The sequence below is a fragment of the Mesocricetus auratus genome, unplaced genomic scaffold (genome assembly GCF_017639785.1).
Source record: "Mesocricetus auratus isolate SY011 unplaced genomic scaffold, BCM_Maur_2.0 Super-Scaffold_100014, whole genome shotgun sequence".
Taxonomy (NCBI): domain Eukaryota; kingdom Metazoa; phylum Chordata; class Mammalia; order Rodentia; family Cricetidae; genus Mesocricetus; species Mesocricetus auratus.
The window spans coordinates 52,225,129-52,249,946 of NW_024429197.1; the positions used below are offsets into that span (position 1 = coordinate 52,225,129).

The 24,818-nt window shown below is 39.6% G+C and overlaps 1 protein-coding gene across 4 annotated transcripts in view; it reads right to left on the reverse strand.

Annotated features, from left to right (window-relative positions):
* Nucleotides 1-24,818, reverse strand: part of Adamtsl1 (ADAMTS like 1) — an 880,796-nt gene that overhangs the window by 313,868 nt on the left and 542,110 nt on the right. For all 4 annotated transcript variants that reach the window (XM_040757202.1, XM_040757201.1, XM_040757200.1 and 1 more), the window contains one exon: nucleotides 11,419-11,464. In XM_040757202.1, the coding sequence (XP_040613136.1) occupies nucleotides 11,419-11,464 (46 nt within the window). The remainder of the gene's footprint in view (nucleotides 1-11,418; nucleotides 11,465-24,818) is intronic.

A 24,818-nucleotide genomic window follows, 5' to 3' on the forward strand; every position in this document is an offset into this window, starting at 1 on the left:
CCTTTAAAAAGAATGTCTTACCTCACATATTTTTTGTCTTTTTTGAGACAGGGTTTCTCTATGCAACAGCTCTGCCTGCCCTGGAACTCATTTTGCTGACCAAGTGGGCCTCGAACTCACAGAGATCCACTTGCCTCTGCCTCCTGAGTGATGGTATTAAAGGCTTAAATGCCATGTTTTATTAATACTCATGGGAGACCTGCCTTTTCCTAAACAGAAATGGAGGACAAGTGGGTTGGGGGTGGGAATAGAGGGGGAAATGGGGAGGGAGGGACTGAATGGAGAGGGAGGAGAGGAAACTGTGACCAGGATGTAAGATAAATAAACAAACAAACAAATAAATACGCTTGTTTAAAAAGTAATAATTTCTCCCTCGAGGCTGGAGCACACGTATGATCTGGGCTGATCCACAGAACTAATAATAATCTGGGTACCTGGCATATGCTTGGGAGAGGGAAACCTCAAGATCAAGAATTCAGTCTTTCGTAGGTACCAGGACAGCTGAGTGGTTAAGGCATTGGACTTAAGAATTCAGTCTTCCTTGGCTACATAGAAAGTTGGAGGCTAGCCTGGGTTATATGAAATGTCCAAAACTCAAAATAAAAAATGAATATGTCTTTTAAAGAGTATTTTTGGTAGGAAGATGGGAGGGTGCTGAAGAAAGGTAGAGCTGTCATAGCAAGTGCCACAGTTTGGGAAGTATAAATGTTGGAAATTTATTCATATATAACTCTGGAGACTGGAGGTGCCTGCAGTGACACCTCTCTTCTGGGTGGGGGGATGGTTACATATTCTTTCTCTCTCTCTCTCCCTCTGTCTCTCTCCCTCTGTCTCTCTCCCTCTGTCTCTCTGTCTCTCTGTCTCTCTCTCTCTCTCTCTCTCTCTTCCTCCTTCCTTCTTTGTTTATGTGTGTATTTGCACATCCTGGTCACCTTACTGGTCATATTATATTGGCACTCAGCCTACTGCCCATGTAACTTAATTGCCCCTATAAAGGCACCATCATCAGGCATATTCTGAGCTACTGTGCTGTTGAGACTTCAAAACACAACTAAGAGGATACAAGTGAAGCCACCTCTGTGTCCCTCAAAATAATAATCCATGATTTGGGATTTTTGATGTTTCAAAAGCAAATATAAACCTTATTGAGTAACTTAAAATACTTCCCCTCAAATTCTCTTTATTTTTAGTATTTTTACTTGAGATTATACTACTGACAGAAACTGTACATTTGTCTTTCTAAAAACGTAGAAAGACCATGAAGAATGAGAAATATAAGTGAGTCTCCTTCACTCATTAAGTCCCTCATTGTCTGATGTTAAGTAATCTATGCAACCGGTTTGCTGCATGTCCTTCAAGACCTTACAGCTGTGTCACACACATGGAGCACTGTTCACTTTAGGGAGTTTTAAATCTAGGCCACTCTAGCTATTACTGTATACTTGGGTTTTCCAAACTTAAAAGAATGTTAAAGATTTGTGCATATAGTGTCCAGTTATTATTTTAAATGGCTACATAGCATCCCAATAATGGGATCAACATACTCCTTGACTTAACTGACTTGCTTCTATTTATTTCCATTTTAAAACTACCACAAACATTATATTCACGTTCTCTTTTGTGTGTTTATGAACTAGGTGTTTTGACAGTTGGCAAAATGGTGATTAGAGAAGATTAATACATTTGTATCAAGCTCGGAAACAGAGGTGGCAATGCTCCAACTCAGAAAAGATCCATACTTCCAGTGACTCCATGTGACTGTCGGCCTTCAGTGTTCCTGGAACACGACAGTGAAGGAGAGATCTTTAAGTCTCCCTTGTTCTCTGATCCATACACATAAGCCTTTTCCAAGAGTCATACACATAAGACTCTCTATGTACAAAGTACATTTGGAGCTGGAGGGAAGTAGACCTTGGGCCCAAATTTCCTATAGAGCCATGCTTCTCAAGCATCCTAATGCTGTGACCATTTAATACAGTCCCTCATGCTACTGTGAACACCCAACCATGAAATTATATCATTGCTACTTCATAACTGCAATTTTGCTACTGTTATGAAGTATAATGCAAATATATGAAACCCCCAAAAGAGTAAGGACCCACAGGTTGAGGACCACTCCCTAAATCTACCTGAAGAGGACATGTCCTAGCCCACTTACAGTGATGTTAGAGATGATATCAGCACAAGGGAATTTTCCTGATTTTAGCTGCCCAGGGCAAGGCATGAAGAATAGTTGGGCCTTGTGAGAGGCACATTTCTTTGGTCCATGCTTGAGAGAGTGAGTAAGTTGCAGGGAGAAGCAGCCAGGATGCTGAGGGTAACCTTGGAAGCCCCTGGGTAGGTGGAGATCTTGAACATTTATTAGGAAGAAACCAACATTCTTTCCCTCAGACCTTCCTTCCCACTTAAGAGACCTTGTACTTGAGGTTAAGAAATCCCTCCATGCCTTCTATATATTTTTCCTGAGAGGGGCTGGCTTGCAGCCTGGGATAGGAGAAAACTCAAAGTGGGTGGTTAGAGCAACTAGTTTCTTCTCAGCCTCTCTTCCCATGGAAGGCCAGTGCCCCGAGTGCGCTGCTAGGAATGCCCCTATAAATAACATGCAGGGTGAGTGCAGGCTTCGGCTCAGATAAATATCTCACCTCTTTCCCCCACAATAGGCCTTGTGCTGCACCTCATAATACCACACACCAGGGGCTGAAGCAATCTAGGCCCCTTCATGCCTTGCCCTTCACACATACTAACTAGTCTCCAATGTCACCTCAGAGAGAACTTCCTGACCACCCATGCACAGCAGCCTCCTCACCTCCCTCTCCACCACACCACCCTGCTTTATTTCTTTGCAGCCTTTATTAGGTAAAATTGTCTTCTTTATTGCTTGGAAGTTAACTCTGTCTTCACCACCCAACTCAGCTTCCTGAGAGACTAAACTGCATCTTTCTCTGCCATTAGCACATTAGGCAGAGAGCCTGCAGCATGGCAGATCTCAGTTGTTAGTGAATCCCATCCTCATTTCTCAAAACCATCCTGTCATTGTAGCTTGAAACTTATTCCCTCTCAACTTTCACAGCTCCACTCATATGACATTTTACTTGGGATGTCATTCATTCATCATGCATGAAATTTTGCTCACAGCACTACTGACACCCTAGTAATACTTTTTCTTTTTTTAGGATACCCATAGGGTAAAAGGAAGACACACCAGTTTCATTTATGAGTAGGTACATCCAATATTGGTGTCCTAATCACTCAGTACCAATATGAAAGAGCAATACACATAACTCCCAAGCAAAGGATTTTGTTTCCCTCATCATTCCACTTTGTTGACTAATGAATGCAAGCCCTTGCTGGGAACTATGTAGTTTCTTTAAGTTTGAACCACATCAGGCAGTGCGATAGATAGTTTTATGTCAACTTGACACAGGCTGCATACATCTGAGAGGAGGGAAGTTCAATAGAGAAAACACTACCTTAAGAGTGAGCTGTAGTCACACCTATAGAGCATTTTCTTAATTAGCGATTGATGTGGGAGCCCAGCCTATTCTGGGTGGGGCCATCCCTGGGCTGGTGGTCCTGGTCCTATAAGCTGAGCAAGGAAAGGGAGCAATCTAGTAAGCTACACTCCTTTATCATCTCTGCATCAGCTCCTGCCTCCAAGTTCTCGCCCTGTTTGAGTTCATGTCCTGAATTCCTCTGATGATTAACAGTGATATGGAAGTATGGGCCAAATGAACCTTGTCTTCTCCAAGTTGCATTGGTCATGGCGTCACTGTTACTCTTTATCTGGCCTTAGTTACTCATCACTTCTATTATGAAAGCCAATGCCCCATTAAAAGAAAAGTTGCCATGGAGAAGAGAACAGTGCTTGAGTGGCTTGTATATTATTCAAAGGGTATCAGGAACTGATGTGTTTTCTTTGCAAGTTTACGATGTCCTAAGACAATTCTTTGAGTTTCCTGATTCCTGAGTCACTTTTGGGAGCATGGCACTAGTCACAGCACAAGGTACCATGTGTACACATGGTGAAACAATCAGATGCGGTACTGTTGGGGGTTTTTAGTTCCCTTTGTCTACCTCCACACTGAAAGTGCACGTCACACTTTATTCAGCTATGTGTTTGCGACTTTACCTTTCATAGTAGACTCTTACTTCCTCAAGGACAGGTCTCCTGTCATTATCCTGAGAGTGACAGCTCCTTGGATCTCCCTCCAATGGAGAATAAGAGATGGGAATTCAACAGATATTGGTGACATAAATGATTACATAGGAAAGGAGTGATGACCCTTTCAAGTAACATCCCACCTTACTCTCAGCTTCCAGAATAAGGGTGACAAAGACCATAAAAGGACTGTAACAAGGAGAGGAGAAAGTTAATCTATTCCGTACCTTAGGGTACCTCAGATAGAACAACCCAGTGACTGACTCCCACAGCTGGTTTTAATACATCCATCCAGACTGCAGGGGTATGCCACTCTAAAAGTTGGTTTCAAACCCAAGACCAAGGAAGGCCTGTATCAGAGCTATCATTCCCCAAGGCTTTTATATTTTACCATAGATATTTGTGTTATTTGACTTCATTTTGTGGGAAAGTGTCATGAGACAAAATGGACATGTAGACCAAGTAAAAATCCCACCATTAATAACCATGTGAATAATCTTGTGCATCTCATGGTCTCTCAGAGCCTCAAAGATGAGGCCTACAGTTAAACAGATGGTCCAGCTGCAGCAAGTTGAGAACTCCACTTCTACAGTACACGTTGGTCCTCTTCACTCTGACTCTAAGGCTGGCTGCGCATGCTTTCACCGTGGCATTACTGACCATTGTGCTACCATGAATATTTTTATCAGTCTACCTCTATATCCAAATCTAGTACAACTTACTTACACTTTACAAGAGCTCAAAAGCTTGAGCTGGAAGAGATGTGTGAGGTTATTTGGTTCAACTTTCACATTGTTTGGATGCAGAAGCAGATGTTCAAAGAAAGTTATAAACTTGCCAGGGTCACTGTGTTCTCTCCAGCCAGAAGAGCTGGCAACTTTGCTGAAAACTATGCTGTCCATGAGAAATTATACAGCAACAGTGCTGGAGTTCACAGAAGAGAGAGGATCAGGTGAAACAGCTTAGAGAAAGTCTACCTCTGAAATATATTCCAAACCTTCCTACCCATGCCATTCTGGCTCCACCAACCATAGGCACTCACCTAAGCTATTGCAAAGTCTCCTAGGTTTCTACTTGCTCGCCACTCTCAAGAGTGAGTTGAGGTATTGCTCATAAATCCACAAATTCAGTTCTGTTCTCCCCTGCTTACATTTTCCCAGAAACATTGCTCTCTATGAAAGTGTAAACACCTGGTAGTGTCTTACATGATCTAGTTGCTACAAAAAAAACTGTAGTTTTTTTGGCCTCCAATACTCTTGTCTTCACTCCATAGACTCTAGACACAGTGGTTTTATTATTGCTTTGAAAATATCACAGTCTTTCTTTTGGACCTCAAAGCCTTTTTAACTATGTATCCAATGTAGGATGTTCTTCATGGAAAGTCAGTGAGCTGATTTCTTCCTGTGAATTATAAGTCATTCCTCAAGCAGGCATTTCAGATCATCCAAATTGGAAGTATCATCCAACTCTTTGAGTTTCTGCATGGCACTGATCAATCACAACTTGATATGCTTTTCTTCCCTTTCTCTTTCCTCCTCCTCTTGAACCCTTGTTTTCTTTCTGTGGTTCTGGAACTATAAAAATCTAATGCCCCATGAATACAAGACAAGCACAATACCAATTAACTATGCCCATAAGCCCATTTTTTTCTTTTAAATTATTTGCATGTTTCTTGTGTGGTCCTTCATTGTAGTAAAAACTTAAAAAGAATTAGATATTGCACACCAATATATCCAAGGCTGTGAAACATTCTCCTGATCAAAAATATTTTGTTTTAAGGGCATTAAAATGTTTCATCAGGGCAATATATTAGTAAAGAATTGAAAAACACCAAAAACTAGCATAATCATCTTGACCCATTATGTTAGTTATTTTGGCCACCATATCCTGAATATCAATTCCTGTGTAGACTAAGAAAGGTGAGGGATAAAGTCTATAAATAATAAAGCAGTTTTCTAAATACTTGTGGAGTCAATTTTAAATGTCAGGTTAAAATTAAGGTATTCAAATTTGAGATTCAGTGTAAATAAAATGAGATCCATTGGACTCATTGATGTTCTAAGCTCTCAAAGCCAGCTTTGAATGCTTCCCAGCAAAGGTACACCTCTCAAGTGTTCCATAACATCCCCCAAATAGCACTGCCAACTGGAGACCAAGTATTCAAATCCCCAAGCCTATGAGGAACATGTATCCTTTAACCTACCACTGGAATAAAAGGACTTCAGGCTCCGTTAGACCGGGACAATGAGAACTAGGGAAACACTGTGGGGACTTTGATGCTTTTGTACTGCTATATTTAGTCTGCAGAGACATTTTTTTTGGTTTTTTCGAGACAGGGTTTCTCTGTGGCTTTGGAGGCTGTCCTGGAACTCCCTTGGTAGTCTAGGCTGGTCTCGAACTTACAGAGATCCGCATGCCTCTGTAGTCTGCAGAGAAATTAACAATCAATTATTTTAAAACATTTATTTTCATTTTTACTTATCTATGTATGTGTATGCTCACATATGTAAGGTGCCTACAAGGTGAGATTAGGGGATTGGATCCTCTTGAGTTGGAGTTATGGGTGTTTATGAGGCACTTAACATAGGCACTGGGAACTGAACTCCAGTCCTCTGAAAAAGCAGTAAGCGCTCTTAACTGCTGAGCCACTTCTCTAGGCCCTGGCAATCAATTAAGACTTTGTGTGATTTTTTTCTCAGAAATTCATAAAAATTGGAATGTTTTCTACTCTTCATCTTGCTTTGGGGAACTAGATTCTAAAGAAATGTTGTATTTAGCAACTCTACAAAAATAATAATAAGATGAATTTTTTAAGTCACAGTATTTCAGAAGTGTCTCAGAAAGCAGTCTAGGGAAAAGGTGTATCCCTGAAAACTGAGCTGAGGGACTCTCAAATTTCCAAACTCAGCTGAATTGTCCTAAACATTTCAAGCTGAAAAATAGGAGTGTGAGTATGGAAAAGAGCCTTTCTTAGGAGATCTATTTATTTATTCATTGGCAGTATTGCTTCTGTCAAGGCTAAAATCCAGGAAGAAAAATCCTCCAATCATCTGAAGACTTGGGTGCTCATAAAACAATCAATATCAGTTTGATTCTCCAAGCAGTAAAAATTGGACTTATGTAATACTGTAAGTTGCAAATGATTTGAGGTCAGCATCAGGCAGCATAGGGTCATGAAAATATTCAAAATAATAGCAAGGAAGTTTTGAAAAATTTGAAGAGCATTAAGGACAGGGCAGGCAGTCTGCTGCTCAAGATGCTGACAATTCATCTATAGAGTTCAGTTCAGGCCATTTCTGCTAGCCTACGCGCTCAAAAGGCAACAAGCAAGATGGGCAGAGTCAATTCGCAACCTCTTTCTTTCTTTCTTTCTTCCTTCCTTCCTTCCTTCCTTCCTTTCTTTCTTTCTTTCTTCCTTCCTTCCTTCCTTTCTTCCTTCCTTCCTTTCTTTCTTTCTTTCTTCCTTCCTTTCTTTCTTTCTTTCTTTCTCTCTCTCTTTCTTTTTTTCCTTCCTTCCATCCATCCATCCTTCCTTCCTTCCTTACATTCATTCTTTTTCTTTTACTTTTTTTCCTTGGAGACATGGTTTCTCTGTAACAGCTCTGGCTATTCTGAAACTCACTTTGTAGACCAGCCTGGCCTTGAACTCACAGAGATCCACCTGTCTCTGCCTCCCGAGTGCTGGGATTACAGACATGTGCCACCACTGCCTAGCTTGCAGCATGTTTCTTTAAAACAAAACAAAACACTCCAAATCTTTGTTATCTAAGTTAGTACTATCAAGAAGAAGGGACTAGAGAAAGCAAATAAGATTATGTTCAATTCTATCAAGCCATATTTTCATGCCACTTCAAGATGTTTTGGTTGTGAGTCTCACCTTTTACAAGGCTGAGACACCCATCTTTCCAGTCCTTTTCATACCGTTTCTTACTCAGACACTGTCAATTCCATTTAAAAGTATTTCTCTCTCTTTTTTTAAACAACCAACAATTGGATGATGTTTGGATGTGAGGAGTAAAGTACAGATGACAGTGATTTACAGTGTATTATTGGACATCTATCCTAAATAGGAACGATGATCTTTATATGCAAAGATTTCCATTGAATCATTATGCTTGTTCCCAAGGTCACACCTTGTTTCCTGCGTGTTCTCCTCGGGCACTTAAAACTCCAAAGAACACTGGTTTTACGCTGTGATCTATGCTGTAGCCTTCAGCCATATGCATTGTCCTTGTCTCAATGTTTCCCGTATTTCTTCTAAGTCTTCAAACCCTGGCAATTCTCATCTCTGTAAGACCAGCCCCCTTTGTTGTCCGAAGGTTCTGCACTGATTGCTGATCTCCACTCTGGCCAATCTGTGATTTTGCACTAACTTCCTCATTTTCAGCTTGCATCTTTGTCTTCTAAGGATGAAATCTGTCACCTTTCTCTTTGTCCAGGTAACTAGCTGTGGCTTAGTGTCCAGGGCACCCTTACCTCCTTACATCACCATCTATCTTTGTCATATTTTTTTATATGTGTGGGTGGAGCTGTATAGTGTTCTACCTGTAAGCAAGAGTCCCTCCCCCCACTGAAGTCTCATATGTGATACAAGCAAGCAAGCCTTCTTTGAGTTCACACAAGCTGTCCTTTGTATGTTTCATAGAAATACTGCTGGTATTTGAATATCCTCTAAAAGTCATACTGAAATTCAATTTCCATTCTTACAGTATTAAGGGAAACTGTATTGCTGTCAAAAAGGATTAGTTTAGCCCATTTGCCCTGACTCATCCAAAGTGCTCTTGTCAGATGCTGGGACCAAGCTCCTGAACTTCTCAGTCTTCAGAAACTGTAATGCTTATAAATGACCCAGCCTGTGGTATTCTGTGGTGGCAGCAGCACAAAATATACCTACATAAATAGCTTATGCCTATTTCCTCATTAATATACTTTTTTCTTCTGCCTTGTTTTTCTTTTGTCCCTAATAATAAACTACAGAAATTAATCCCCTGTTGGCATCCTTTTTCTTTATTCTTTAAACTCTTGAAAATAGTTTTCCTCTTAAGCACCTTTTAGATTCTCTCCTACTTTCTACTTATCTCTCTCATAGTGGTTTATTTGGTTCCATACTCTTTTTTTTTTTTAATTTGGATGCTGACATCCTAAGAAGGCCCGAAGTTCCTTCCCTCATAATTTTGTACTGTACCCAATAGTATGCCTTCAAATTTTCAAACTCTGTGCTTTCTATTTTGTAGTTCTATAGCTTAAGCCTTGACTTTTCCCCTATGTCAAGCATCCTATTACTTGTATCATTTACAGTTGGAGCTTGCTAGTCAGTCTCTCCAGCACTCCCAGATAAAATTTATTGAGTTCTCCCTCCAACAACATCTACAGCTGTCTTACTTCTTTAAAAAATATTTTGTTATTTTATGTATATAAATGTTTGCCTATATATGTATGTGTACCACATTTGCGTCTGGTGCCTGCAGAGGGAAGAAGAAGGCATTGTATGCCTCCTGGGATTAGAGTTGCAGACAGTTATGAACCACTGTGTGTTTGCTGGAAACTGAACTCAGGTACTCTTAACTACTGAGCCTCTCTCCAGCCCACGAAACTGTATTATTTCTGATATTGGTTCTCACACCATTCACCTAGCATTCTGAGTGTTCATTTGTGTATTCAGCAATATTCATTGTGAACTTAATACGTGTTCCTTGACAGTTCTAGTTCCTAGGAGCAACAGACTTTAAAAAAAATCAATGGGGTTCTTGCCTTTGTGGAGTGTGTAGAGACACACAATGAAAACAACCCTGTAGGATAAATTTTGGTAGAGAAAAGTTGTGTAAAGAAAGTTAGGTAATGCTTGGTGTAGTGGTACATGCCTTTAAAATCATGGGCACTGGGCAACAGAGGCAGGTGGATCTCTGTGAGCTTCATATAAGCCTGGCCTACACAGCAAGTTGCAGGCCAGCCAGGGCTTCATAGTGAAAACCTGTTTCAAAAGTAACTAAATGAATGACTAAACAAACAAATAAATGAAAGGTGAGTGAAACTGCTGTTGTGAAGAGTGGAGCTGAGTGCAGGACACTCACATTAGGAAGGATGGTCCAGGAGGCCACTCTGAAGAAGAGACATGTCAGCTGAGTCTAAACACAGAAGTGCCAACCACGCAAACAGCGAGGAAGGGTTTCCTGAACAAAGGCATTAGGGAGTGCAAGGCTCTCACAGAGTGCTTACCTCTTTGCCTCCATTACTCCAGCTTCACCCTAACTTCAGAAGCCTGTCCATTCCCGCCTGCTCATGCACAGCGGCCTTAGGATTTTTCCCTCTAGGATGCATTTCCTCCAGGGATAAGTCCTTACAAACTCTGTCTTCCCATATAGTCTATGATCCAGTGCAGCTCAACTACTACTACAGAACTTCTTTCTGAATGTGAGACTCTGCACCACATCTTAGAGCCCCCAGTGTCCACAGGACCCACAAACTTGGAAGCTAATACTCAAAGTTCTTCATGATATGACCTTAAAATACCTTTTAACTCTTCCCTGCATTTGGTGGGCAAAAGCTACTGAAATGATTTCAAAGTACACCCTTAAACACTTCTGTCTCTAAGGAGGCCCTTAGTCTTCACTTGTTTGGAGTACTTGTCATCTCCTTACCCACAGCATGGGCCAGTCATACCCCTGCAAGCTGTACTTCACTCCATCTTTTCCTTTAAGGCCCTTTAGAATTCTCTGTTGCTACTTCCAAACAACTTTATCCCTATTGCCATTCGTCACATCTGTTCAGGAATGAGGCTATGTGTCCATCCATCTCCCTCTCTCCACCCAGGACTCTGTTGCAGTAACCATGTGTTCTTTATCCCCATGTGAGCAGAGTGCCTCACACGCAGCTGACACTAAGTATTTGCTGGACAGATGAAGGCATTCAGCAAACCTGAATCCGATTAGCTAATATTTATTTCATGATACTCCAAGTGTTTTACTTTTTATCATCCCTCTGCCTCATTTCTCTGTCTGCCTCTCTCTGTCTGTGAAAAGACAGAGCAGGGGGACAAGGCACTTTGTTTTGGAACCATCTAGTTAGTTTTAATCTGGTTAAACGACTAAAAGTTTATATTGAGGAACATGAGAAACGATTGGGTAATCATTATACCATGCAGCAAATAACTGTTTGTGAACTACTAATTGATTGGCTTTCCACTCAGGATCCAGAAAACTTCTTAATATATCCCAGGGCCTAAATATTACATTCTCACGACCAAAGACGCTCACACTTACCACATTACTGCATGTTCTATACCGAATATTTCTTCCTTCACAGCTCCTAGGTCACAAAAAGAAAAAAAATATTAATGTTTATTATACCTAGGAAAAGCTCAAAATTTGGACCAATTTCCTCTTACAATTTATTTTTAGTACTAATACTAAGCTTTTTCTTCTAATAGATTCTCTAAGTTAATACCATTAAACAAAGAATTGGACAGATCTGAACAAACTTGGATGTATACTTTGATTTCTCTACATAAGTTGAAATTAAGCATTTATTTTCCTTTAAATTTTTAAGAACTGAAGAAGATACAGTCAGTATTTAGCATGGATAAGAGAAAAAGGATCCACAGGCTCCCTCCTTAGAGGAAAAGGGATTAGCATCTGAGGACTGTTGAGGTAGGGAGATGTGGTTTTCTTCATGGGTGTTGCCTATAATAGATTATTCGTGCTCCAGTATATGGTTTTATGCTCATGCACACACAGGCAACAAATGGGCAGCACTAAATTCAGTGGGTTGTAAAAATGGGGGGGTGCATTAAGTTGAGAGGAAGACGTGGAGACAGGTGATTGGGAATAGCTGGAGGTGGGAAGTGATGGTATACATAATAAATATAAATTGTATGCATGCATAAAGGTCTCAAGGAATAAATGAAATATTATGTTTAAATAATTCATCACTATCTCTTCATTAATTTCCTTACAAGGCAGAGGAGATCACATCACTTACACAATTTTATAATGTTTTGTTCCTCCACTTAAAGATTGCTTTAACGAAATTAAAAACATTCATTCATTGTATGGGCGTGTGCGTGTGCGTGTGCGTGTGTGTGTGTGTGTGTGTGTGTGTGTGTGTGTGGTGTGCCATAGTGTGCATATGAAGATCAGAAGACAATTTGCAGGAGTCAGTTCTCTCTTTTCACCTTATGGGATCTAGGGATCAAACACAGGTTGTCAGGTTTGTTGGCAAACACTTTACCCTTCTAATTGTCTATCTGGACCTCCACTTAAAATTTCTTTGAAGATTTCCCCACATGCTATTGAAATACTTTAAAGAAACTGTGTTGACAGCTATATACTATTTCAAGAAATGATACAATTTGTAAAACCACATCAATTCCTTGTAATTTAAGTAATTTCATAGGATTCCATAAAAGAGAGTACAATAAACCATCCCCATGAACATTTTTAATACAAGTTTCTGACCATGTCTTTATAACAGATAAATTTCTAGAAGCAGAATTACTGAACTAAAGGGAATCAACTTTGGTGAGGCGCTTAAAAATTATTGCCAAATTGCATTCCACAAAGGGTGTGCTATTACATATTCCTACCAGCACTGCATGGGAGTTTCCATTTTACTAAATTCTCATGAACAAAATTAATTGGTTTCTTGCTAAAACATTCAGTGATGACAATTCGTGAGCAACAGTGCTCTGCTCTTCTCAAGTAAGCCCACACTTTTCAGAGAGCAAGAAAAATTATATTATGAAATTTCAGAGAATTGTGGAAGTAGCTAACAGGTATGGAGTTCGAGATAAAAATTTAAGTTACATGCTTATTAGATCTTCTAAATTTGCTGAGCGATAGATTTGATCTTATCAAATGTGATAAGATCATTGAATTCATCTTATAGATGAGGTGACGCTTAAAGAGGATTCTCAAAGCCCCACAGGCGCTAAATGGTGGAGTGATCCTGAAACAGGGCCACTTAGCTTCAGGACTTAACATTTATAGTCACACCTTGCTAACGTGCCCACTTCAGCAACATTTTGAAGCTACCGTTACAGTCTGGGAATGAAGTGACTTTGCAAAATGCAAAGTAATGAATATGACTTGGCCATATAATTAAGCATAAAAATGGTGATTGTGTTAGGTCTTAAAAATGTCAGCAAAAACAAAATTGAATCTGGAAACACAATTATACATGGGCTGTTTTACCATAAAAAATTTGACTTCAACTAAATTAACTGCTTTAATATACAATAAAATTAGAATTGGCAAAGGAAGGCATCTGGATTGTAGAAAAAGGGAGAATCAACGGAGATGCATGGGGACAATGAGACCAGCAACGCTCTAGAGCCAATGAACTTGAAGTTGGTTATTGGCCAGGATGATTGATGTATTGCCTCGATGGATGGTAACACTGAACGTTCAGCTCATATGAGGAGCATCCCTCATCTGATGCCATGCTGGCCAAGATGCTTTCCAAGAACGACCTAACTAATGACTGTGAGAGGAAGAGTGCTGGCTATGTTGGCATGAGTATGCTGACCCATGTTTAGATAGGCAAGGGGGACCACAGTGGACATTAAACAGAAAAGGTATGATAACTCTATACTACAAAAACTGAACTTTCCTTAAAAAGCTGAACTCTGTGTAATCTTTGAGGTAATAATGTTGCTTTCCATATGTTCACTTTCAAGTCTTAAACGTCTGTCTATGAAAATAATAGCAGAAACACTTTCCAAGTAGGAATTTGAAGACCAGAATCTTGGATGTTCTTTTATTAGTCAGCCCCTGTAGCTTTTTTTTTCCTCTTTGGGGACCCACCACCCAGTTCCCAAATATATACAGGGAGACTTATGAATGCCAGTGCTTAGCTTGGCTTGTTTCTAGCCAGCCTTTTCAAACTCAAATTAGTCCATTTCTCTTTAACTACACTTTGCCTCTGGGTTTTTATTCTGTATATCTTCCTCTCCTTCTTACTCTGTGGTTGACTATGTAGATGTGTAGCTGGCCCCTGGCATCCTTCTTTCCTCCCTTTCTTGCTCCTCACTCACTCCCATTTTTATCCTGAATTCCTCTTCCTATTTATTCTCTCTGCCTGGCAGACCTTCCCACCTATTTCTTTCTCCTCCCTAGCTATTGGCCATTCAGTTATTTATTAGAGCAATTGGTATTTTAGGTAGGCAAATAACTCAGTTTTTACAGAGTTAAGCAAATGTAACATAAAAGAATGCATCACATCTTTGTATCATTAAACAAATACTCCACAGCATAAAAGATTGTAGCACATCTTAAACCAATATTCTGCAACAAGCCCCTTTCCCTGATCTTAGCATCTTAGTTTGGTCTCCCATCAAATGGCTTTGTTCAAAGGTAGGGCTATTACTGTGCATCACCACAGAACAAGGCAAAGAGAGTAACTTGAATACATCTGCTTCGATAATTTAAATTAGCTTTCTTCCAGAGATTTTAAACTATAACTATACATGCAGATTTTATCAGAATAATCCTTGGATATAGGAGAGATATCATACAGTATAAAAGATTTGCCGAAATACATTTGATTGATACAAAGTAAAAACAAAAAGAGAGGAAAGTTTTTAACTATCTTTCAAAGACTATCCTTTGAATCATAAATAACTTATGTTCCTACAAACCTTTTTTCCATATTGTATTATGATTTAGTTGATTGTCCATTCAACTTGACAGAAATATGGTATTTAAGTGACGGTTCAAGTATGGCAAGTATGTTGTTTACTACTACTACTACTGTTAGAGATCAAACTTAGGATCGATCTTGTGCATGCTAGGCAAGTGTTCTACTGAGCATATCACCATCCTTCACAAGGTACTCACTATTGAAAGACAGCGTCAAATTGTGGATGATAAATTATACTAGAAACACTCTGGCCTGTGTTTGCATTTTAACTTTTCAACAACTGCAAAGTTTTGTTATTCTCATTTAACAAATAAGGGAACCAAGGCTGAGAGTGTTGAGCAGGCCTAAAGTTACACACACAGAGAGAAGAGACCCAGATATTTGAAACTGGACTTGACTAATTACAAAGCAAAACACAAGAAAAGGAGAAAGATGTGAGTAAGATGTACAAGACACTAACACTATATATGACTCTGGGAAGCTAGAAAGGGAGTTGGCCTGAGGGTTAGCATCATCTTATTGACACCATATCAATTTATCAGCTGCTTCTCAATTCTGGTAAGTCTACTTCCCATAATGCAAACCTAAACACAGGTGCACGTGCATGCATGAGGACATGTGCGTGCGTACACGCACGCACACACACACACACACACACACACACACACACACACACACACACACTGGAACACCAAAAGAAACATATTCATCAATAACATGCACTGTGGGAGACTTCAGTGCAGTGATACCCATTTTTAAAAATCAAATTTATTATATTGAAATATACATTTTTTCCTAAGTATCAAAGTAACTCTTTCACCACAAGACTTAATTACTATCAAGTATGAATTCTTTCATCCTACGCATTTGTCTAGACACAAAGTCTCACCCTAGAATTAAGTCATCCTTTCTTCCTTATTTCCTTCCTTTCTACTTTCCTCCTTCCCTTTCCAAACCAAAACACTTAAGAGGACTATACTAGGGAAGTACTAGACCAGGTGAACTTAGACACTTTCTCAAGTACTAAATACAAACAAATACAAATGCTGGAATATATCACAATGCCAAAGTGAACAACCAGAAAGCCCCATAACTCTTTATTTCAGCACCTAACTCTTAGTCAGCCACTTTACTCAAACTCAAGCTCTTCCCTCAGAGAACAGAAAACATCCAATCACAATCTATTCCTTTCTATTTGATACAGGGTTTTTCTCTGTAGCTTTGTAGACCAGACTGGTCTCAAACTCACAGAGATCCGCCTGCCTCTGACTCCCTAGTGCTGGGATTAAAGGCATGCACCACTACTGCCTGGCTTTCCAGTCTACTCTTTATGAATTATCAGTCTCTGATCTTACCACACAGGATAGAAAGATGAGTGTAATGCCAGGTCATGTATGCCCATGGAGTGACAATCTCAGCATCTAACTTTTCCCTTAAACTCTGTTTCATATTTGCATTTAAGAGAGCCATCCCTTCAAACTCTATCATTTACTCCATACGTAAAAGAGTTAATAGTTATCTCTAATACAGATTCTGAAACAAAAGGCAAACTGAATCTTGTTTATAGTAAAACACATATGGGGAGGGTTTGTTCCAACAAGGATCAATTAAGTACTGTCTCTTCAAAAATACCTTCACACATCAATGCTTACATTGTATCTATGGTATATTCTGTGTCTCAAAATAATTGGATATAGTCTTGTATGGCTGTCTAGAGAGTACTTTAGCAATACTGGTAGATTTGAACTGCCTTTAACAGTAAGTGAATGTATAGTAGCTCTGGAACCTGATATTGAGCCTAACTCTCTCTACCATGCACTTCCAGCATCACCTGGAAAACGGGTTTACAAAATTCCCCATGTCCAGTAACATGTAATTTGGTAACATCTGCCTATAGAAACCTAATCTTAGTAAAAGGTGTCTATAATCTTCTTTGTGGTTTCATTTAAGGTTGCCCCTTCCCCATTTGAGGTCAAATTTCATTCACTGAAAGCCACTGAAGTTCAGCAAATAATGCATCACTAATAAACATAATCATTATTAGAACAGTAACTTTAAAATGACAGGATGAGCAGATAGTCCAGTGGTTCAAGTGCTTGCTTGAAGACATGACTTCAGATGGGCAGCACCCACATACTAGTTGGAGGAGGCAGTGTGAGCCTATAAAACACTGGGGACCTAGAGACTATTGGGTCCTTAGGGCTTGCTGACCAGTCAGTCAGTCTAGCCAAATCAGTGAACAGCAGGTACAGTGACAGTGAGAGACTCGGCCTTAAATTCAGATGGAGAACAAGAGGAAGACAAATTAATGTTGGTTTCTGACCTCCACATACAAACACCCGAGCATACACACCTATACACAGATGTACACAAACACATGAAAATACCACATGCACACATGTGCACACATACACATACTAAAACAAACCACGAGAGGAGCTAGGAATCCCTGCTTCTTTGGACTATCAATATCTTATCTGTTGAGCATTTGGTTGACAAGTCCCCATGTCCCATGCAAAATGCCTGTTTGTTTTCTGTTGCCTCTTTCATAAATGATACATCACCTTTTCAAACAGATTAGCATTGAGGAGGACCCTCGTTATCCTGATAGTTAGACATACAAGTCAAACGTTTTATGATAACCTAAAGAATGTAACTTTTGAAAATGCTTTCTGTTGTAACAATTCAAGGAGACATGCTGCTTGATGTCATCTTTCAGGAGGTGAGCTGGCTGGAGACAGACAGCCCTGGGTCATACCAAGACATCACAACCAGCCATAAGCTCCAAAGTGGCCTACTAAGCCAAAAGTATATTCCACTTTAAAGTTGCCTTTCAAAGAAATTTTAAACTGACTGAAGGGCTGGATGGAGCATAAATTAAGAACTGGAGTTACAAGCATTTGTTACATATTTTTGTAACCTCAGTTTTATATTTCAACACTTCTGCTCCATAGCAACTTCCTGTTTTAAGTACATACTGAATGCACTGCCAAATGGGGACCCTGACTTCTCTATACAGAGAGGAGGGAGGGGAGGGAGGAAGTGGAAGGGAGAGAAGGATATTAAAAATTATTAAAGAAGCTAAATTAGATATAAATGGAGATTATGTAGGTTCAGGGAAATCACTGTCAGTTGGCCTTCCCTGTGGCTGTGAGATCTCCTTTCAACCCCAGACAATCAAGAAAGATTTTTGGACTTTTGACAGATTCCTGAGGCACAGTTAGGGGCTGTCACTCTGCTAAATCCAAACCTAGAGATGAGCAAAAATCTTCTTTGCTGAAGTTTAGAGTTTGCCTTGTGAGCTTCAAATTGTTTTATTTGCTGTTATGATGTTTTGTATATTCTAAGTCACAGCTAGAAAAATCACTACCAAGCTGTTTCCCCAAACAAGTTTGATTTTACATACATATCCCGTTCTCCAAGGAATGAAGTGCCACAAATATGGGGTCGGGATGTAAAAACAAGGAGTACACACATGTGATCAAAGAGAGAGGAGCAAAGGAACAGCAAGAGCTTCCACACTGTAAACCATTAGGATGGTGTCCACCTGGGGTGACACCACACGTTGCTTTGTATGTATTGCTGAGACCATCTAAGGAAGCCACATACAGTCAATATCCCCATAGCAAAAGTGAGCCCCTAGACAGTACTTCCTGGGTAACAAGCTTTTGTGTGGCACTTTCCAGTTCATAGTCACTTAAGAAATTTACTGAGGGGCTGGAGAGATGGCTCAGTGGTTAAGAGCACTGACTGATCTTCCAGAGGACCAGAGTTCAATTCCCAGCACCCACAGCTCATGACTGTATGTAACTCCAGTTCCAGCAGATCTGACATCTTCACACAGACATATATGCAGGCAAAACATCAATGTACATAAAATAAAAATAAATAAATTATAAAAAAGAAATTTACTGAACATTGAGTATAAGCCAGCAGGAAGTAAGGCACTGAGGAAGATAGAAAAATAATGAAGTCCCTTGATTCTCAACAAAGTTGTTAGTTATCCCAAACAAGCTGACATTAGTCAGAATAGCACAGACAGCAGTAGAATACAGAAATAATGAACTGGTACTCTCTGGATATTAACTACAAAAGGAATTTGTAAAGGAGCAGAGAGAAATAACCTTTGGAGGGATTCCTTGGGTGGTGTGTTCTGCAAAGGGTCCCAAGAATGTGATTACAAAGAGAAATGGAGAACAAGCCCTTTCCTCCCACATCTGCATCCCAAGCTTCTATGACTCCTCTATGCAATTCAGTAAACACACCCAACACTGATGAGTATCTGTTATGTACAAGATGTGAAGAGAAGATAAAATCATAGACCACAATGCCAATAATCCAGAGAGGAGGGTGTCATCCAAGGAACTAACAGACTCTGTGAAGGTGGTACATATCACTTTGTAGACATAGCCCAGTGTTGAGGGCTACTGCTGGAGATGGCTTTTAATAACATTGAAGATTCTAATTAAACACCATGGTAGGGAGGGTAATGTAGGTGTCCTGGACCTCACTTCAGGACAAGAGACCTAGTGACCATAGTTTCAATGCTCTAGAACATATGGCCCTGTAGCTGCCTAGACAATTGCTCATTTTAGAAATCTCTTGGTGAACTATGTGCTTGCTTTATGAGTCACAGTGCTAGCAGATGCCTATTGTACTGCTAGCATTCTATAGGTATTTCCTGAGATCAGAGATGAAGAGAAAGAGGAAGAAGGGAGAAAGGAGGGGAGGGAGGGAGTGAGGAAGAGTGAGGGAGGTAGGGAATGAAGAACTGATGGCTAAAAGGAGAAGGGAGGAATAGGTAGAAGGAAACACCATGAAGATAATTTCAAGCCATAACTCAACATCACATTTATCTTAATTTTTGAACACCAAATCTTAATGGAAATCTTTTTACAACAGCTGGAAATCAAAGTTGAAAATGAAACGGAGTGGCTACTCCTTATGGCTGTCTGTCTTTATGTATTGACACCCACTGGGATGCCTTCCTTATCTAATATATGTGTTGCCATTGAGATACGGGGATTGGGGAGGGAAGTTGGTATTGGGGTAGAGTGCTGCCTTTGGCTTCCACCCACCTGTAGGATGGACATTCATCCTATCTCCTTAAGATGCCCTCACATGCCCTAAGGTTTACAATGTTCTCACACTTGCTCGGTAGCCAAAAGAGAACAAGAATGCAAAAAAAAAGTATCTTAGCAATATGTCCAAGGTCTTCATCTTCCCCATAAAGAAAATGTTTATTATGAAATAGTAGTTCCCTCTCTAGTAGTCTCACCATATACAACACTTAAACTGAGAATTTATGAATTATTTTGGCCAGAGAAAAAGTTCTCCAGGCTTCCCATGTCCCACAGATGTCCAGCAAAGTGGGGTCCTGGACAATGACAACAGCTTCCCTTAAATCATTTTTACTGGGTTGGTCAATATAGCTCACTCATAGAGCACTTTCCCAGCAAGCAGCTGTTATATTAAGAACAACTTTGGGTCTGTGTCCCTTTATCTTTCTAGCAGTAAAACAGGCTGTAACAACACATCTGGAATGAAAATGCTCTCTTTTTCAGGGTCACAGAGTTTGATTCTTAAAGATGAAGAGCACCTTTGACATCCTTTCAACACATATTTACTGAATCCCTATATTGTTCTAGGAAAAGAGTGTTTATCTTCAGTGAGCACACTGAACCCTGTCCATTGTCACACAGAGAAAAGACCAGAGCCAAGATTTGAAGTCAATAGTTTCATAACAAATAAAGAGATCATTTACAAAGCAGGACAAGGACTGTTTCAGAGGTAATGAAACTGTCACTTGGGAGTTCTAATCTTCTAACCTTTTTCAGGCTTTACCCAGACTGAGAGTCCAATCCCAGCCCCACGTGGAGACTGGCTCTGTGGCTCTCTGAGACAGCAAACGGTGTGATGATCACACATGGATCTGCTGTCACCTAGTGTTGTACACTTATTTTTCATGTCTTCAGGTAAAACTTCTCTCACCCAGTGTACATTTGTCTGATATTCCTATTTTTCTTTTAACATCTAAGCCCTCCCCATACATGTATCCAACCTCTATCTACCTAGCTATCTTTCATTTATCTCAGTGACTAAATTACATAACTTCTATTATCTTTAAAATGTTGACTTTGGGGAATTAATAGATGAGTACCATGTATTTTCATCACATCTATCCTCTGTCCCTTCAAACTCTTCCAATGTCCCCCACATGTCTCAAAAAATTCTCTGGGATAATTATTATGATATATAACATATATGTCCTACTAAGTCAAATTTGTATTGCTTGTGTATATGCACAGTAGGGCTGACCACTTGGGCATGGGCAACCTATCAGGGAGTTTGTCCCTGAAGAAGATGGATTTTCCCTCTCTCAACAGTCTTCAACCTCATTTCGCTCTTCATCTTGGAGTGGAATCTTGAAGACATCTACCTCTATCCATGGAGGGATGTGGAATGGTGTGACCTTCTACTGGTCTTATGCAGGAAACTGTAACAAGTAGAACCAGGAAGTGTTTTCCCTCATTAGCTATTCAGCCAAGGGGAAGGCCAGTAGGATGGATGCTGAACTTACGGTGAAGAGCTGAAAACTCTTAAAAATGTCTTAGAAAATTTGTCCAAACCATACAACCCCTGAGACATTGATCCAGTCAATCACCAATAACACTGGAAGGTTTTTTGTTGTCTGTTTTGAGACTGGGAGTCATGTAATCTAGGCTACCCTTGAACTAGCTATGTAGTCAAGTATTATCTTGAATTTCTGATTCTCCTCTTAAGTACTGAGGTTATAAATATGCAGTACCATGACTAATGACCTACAGGCTTAAAGGACCATTTTAACAAGCTTAATTATTGTACTGAAAGAATATCTTCAAAATCAGTTGGTTCATTTATCACTTTGACACAGCTGACCTTGACTATACAACTACCCAGAAAAGTCATCCATGTGGCTCACAGAGAACACCAGACACTTACCACATTCGTATGGTGATATGTTAGCCTCCAAGCCTCTCTACTATATAGCAGACAGGGCCACTTTCTAGAAACTACAGTGAAGAATTTTAGCATAAGAAGGAAGAGAATTCCTTCTTTTCTTTATTATCCCAATTTAAAGATACAGCTTTATCTTTTTCTTAATTATATTTTTAGTTCTAACCCAAATACATGTCAAAAATCATTTTTAAAAAAATCCTTATGGGAGGGCTCTACATACATAGATTTAAAAATAATTTAAGCAGTCTCTTTAAGGGCCCACATATTTGTGTTTTCCAAAGCTTTCTATGTGATTTTATAGTACAGCTAAGGATAAAGACACCTTCATAACAAAAGAAGATATAATACATGCCATATCTACAAATACAGAAAAACCTTTTGGCAAAATTCAGTGTCTTTCATGATAAAACCTCTCAAAAGTGAGGAGGAAGAGGAAATTTCCTCAAGATAAAACTGTCTACTTGTCAGAAGCTGAACTCATACTCTGACTTTTCCTCTAGGATCAGGAGTAAGAAAATAGCCCTATTCATCTACTCCCGTATAAATGGTCCTGGACTCTTAGCCAAGGGAACAGGGACAGAAAAGAAATAAAAGGCATCCAAATCAGAGTGGAAGAAGAAAATGGTCTCTGTTGATGGCATGGTCTTTCATATAAAATACTCTAAAAATGCTACAGAATCTTTTACAACTAATTTAAATGTTCAGTAAAATTCCAAGAAACAAAACAAATATGGAGTACTTGTGATTCTATACACAGACAATGAACAATATAGAAAGGTCAAGGGTCATCTTTACAACAGAATCCAAAACTAAGATAGAGAACAATCAGTTTAATTAAGCAGATGAGAAATTTTAAATGTGTAAAACATAATGATGAAATAAATTACAGATGAAACAGAGAAGTTTGAGAACATTTGCAAGGAGGGAGTCCTGATACTGCTAAAAGGAGCGAAGCCATTTGAAGGTCCAATGCAATTCCTCTCAAATTTTCTGCATCATTTTTGTGATAATAATAATAAAACAAGACTGAAATCCTTTTGGAAAAGAAAAGAATCTGGTATGTGAAAATCAGTCTGAGAAATCACAAAGCTGAAGGTGTCATATATTTGGTTTCCACATATTTTATAAAGTTATAGTAATTAAAAGAGAATGAAACTAGTATGAAGCTTCATATACCAGTCCAACAGAACAGATGGGTCACCCAGAACTAAGGATATATCTATTACTGACTGATCTTTTGCAAGGGGGCCAAGAACACACAATGAATAAAGAATAGTCTCTTAAACAAAGGGTTTTAGAGAAACTGGCTATTCACACACTCATACTAAAGAATAAAGTCAGAATAATTTTTCACCATATGTAATAATAAATCTGAAAAATGTATTAAAGGCTTACACACAGGACCTGGAATTATATGTCCCCAGTAAGATAATACAGAGGGAAAACTATATAAAACTTCTCTTAGGAAGGATTCTTTGGATATGACACCACAAATATAGACAACGAAGAACAGACGAGCAGGGCTACCTCTAAAGAGTCTGCACAGGAAACCACAAAGGTGAGTAAAGGGCAGCTAGCATAACAGGAGGCAGTGGATAAGAGAGACGTATAAGATGTGGTTGCCATGCTACAGCCTTCATCAAGGAGCTGATCCGAGCCGAAGTAGGCACCCACAGCTAAACACTGAGCCATATTCCTGGAATCCAGTTGCAGAGGGGGAGGAGGGATGAACAAAGGAGTCAAGACCGTGCTAGAGAAACCCACAGAGACAGTTGACCTGACCTAGTGAGAGCACAGAGACCCCAGTCCTAAAGCTGGGGAACCAGCATTGGACTGAACCAAGACCTCTGAATGTGGGTGACAGCTAGGAGGCCTGGGCAGTCTTTGGGACCTCTAACAGTGGAACCAGTGTTTATCCCTAGAGTACAAAAGGACTTTGAGAGCCCATTCCCTATGGAGGGATACTATTGCAGCACAGATACACAAAGGTCCTCCCCCAAATGATGTGATACACTTTGATGATCCCCTGTGGAAGGCCTCACTATCTTTGGGGAGTGGGTGAGGATGGGCTGTGGGGGGGGGTTGGTGCAGAGTATTGGAGGATGGGAGGGTAAGGGAATGGGGGAATTGATATGTAAAATAAGATTGTTTCTAAAAATAAAAAAATGTAAAAAAAGATGTAAAAGAACTCCTTCAACTTAGTAGAAAACAAATAAACAACAATTAAAATGGGTTCTTTTAAAATAGACATTTCTCAAAAGAAAATATAAAATGCCCAACAGATATATGAAAAGACACTCAGTATCATTAGTTGTCATGGTTTTGGATTGTTTGGTTGTTTTTTTTTTTTTTTTAAAGCTGCCTGGTATGGAAGGGCTGTCTCAGTGGTTAAAGAATTTGCTAGAGTAGCTGCAAACATGAAGGCTGGAGTTTGAATCCTCAGAATCCACATAAATGCCATTGGGCATGGGTGGCCTGCCAGGAATTCCAGCACTTGGGAAGCACAAACAGGAGAGTCCCAGAGTAGCTAGGCTGGCTAGTCAGGTTAGTGAACTCTGGGCTCACATCAAAGACATAGGCTCAACAAATAAGGTAGAGAATTACTGAGGAAGACTTCCAACTTCAACCTGGAGCCTTAACATACAAATGGACCTCCCACATATATGCCTACACATATACACATATACATGCAGACATGCATGTACTCCACTCACATACACATTAAAGAAAAAAATCAAAACTACCATGAGGTAACATTTCATTCTTGCTAGAATGTCAGTTTTCAAAATTACAGAAGATCTATGTTGGTGATAAAAGGGAATACTTCATAACAAAATTTAATTTATATCAATCATACAAATTAGTGAGTTTCACTGACATTTCCATGTATTCTTATATTGTGCTTCAACTCATATATTACCCCCACTACCCTCTTTTGCCCATTCCTCTTTTGACTTCTATTTAGTCCCCTTCACCCTCTCCAAGACTCCCTCTTCTGCTTTCAGAGGCTTTTAAAGTCAATTAT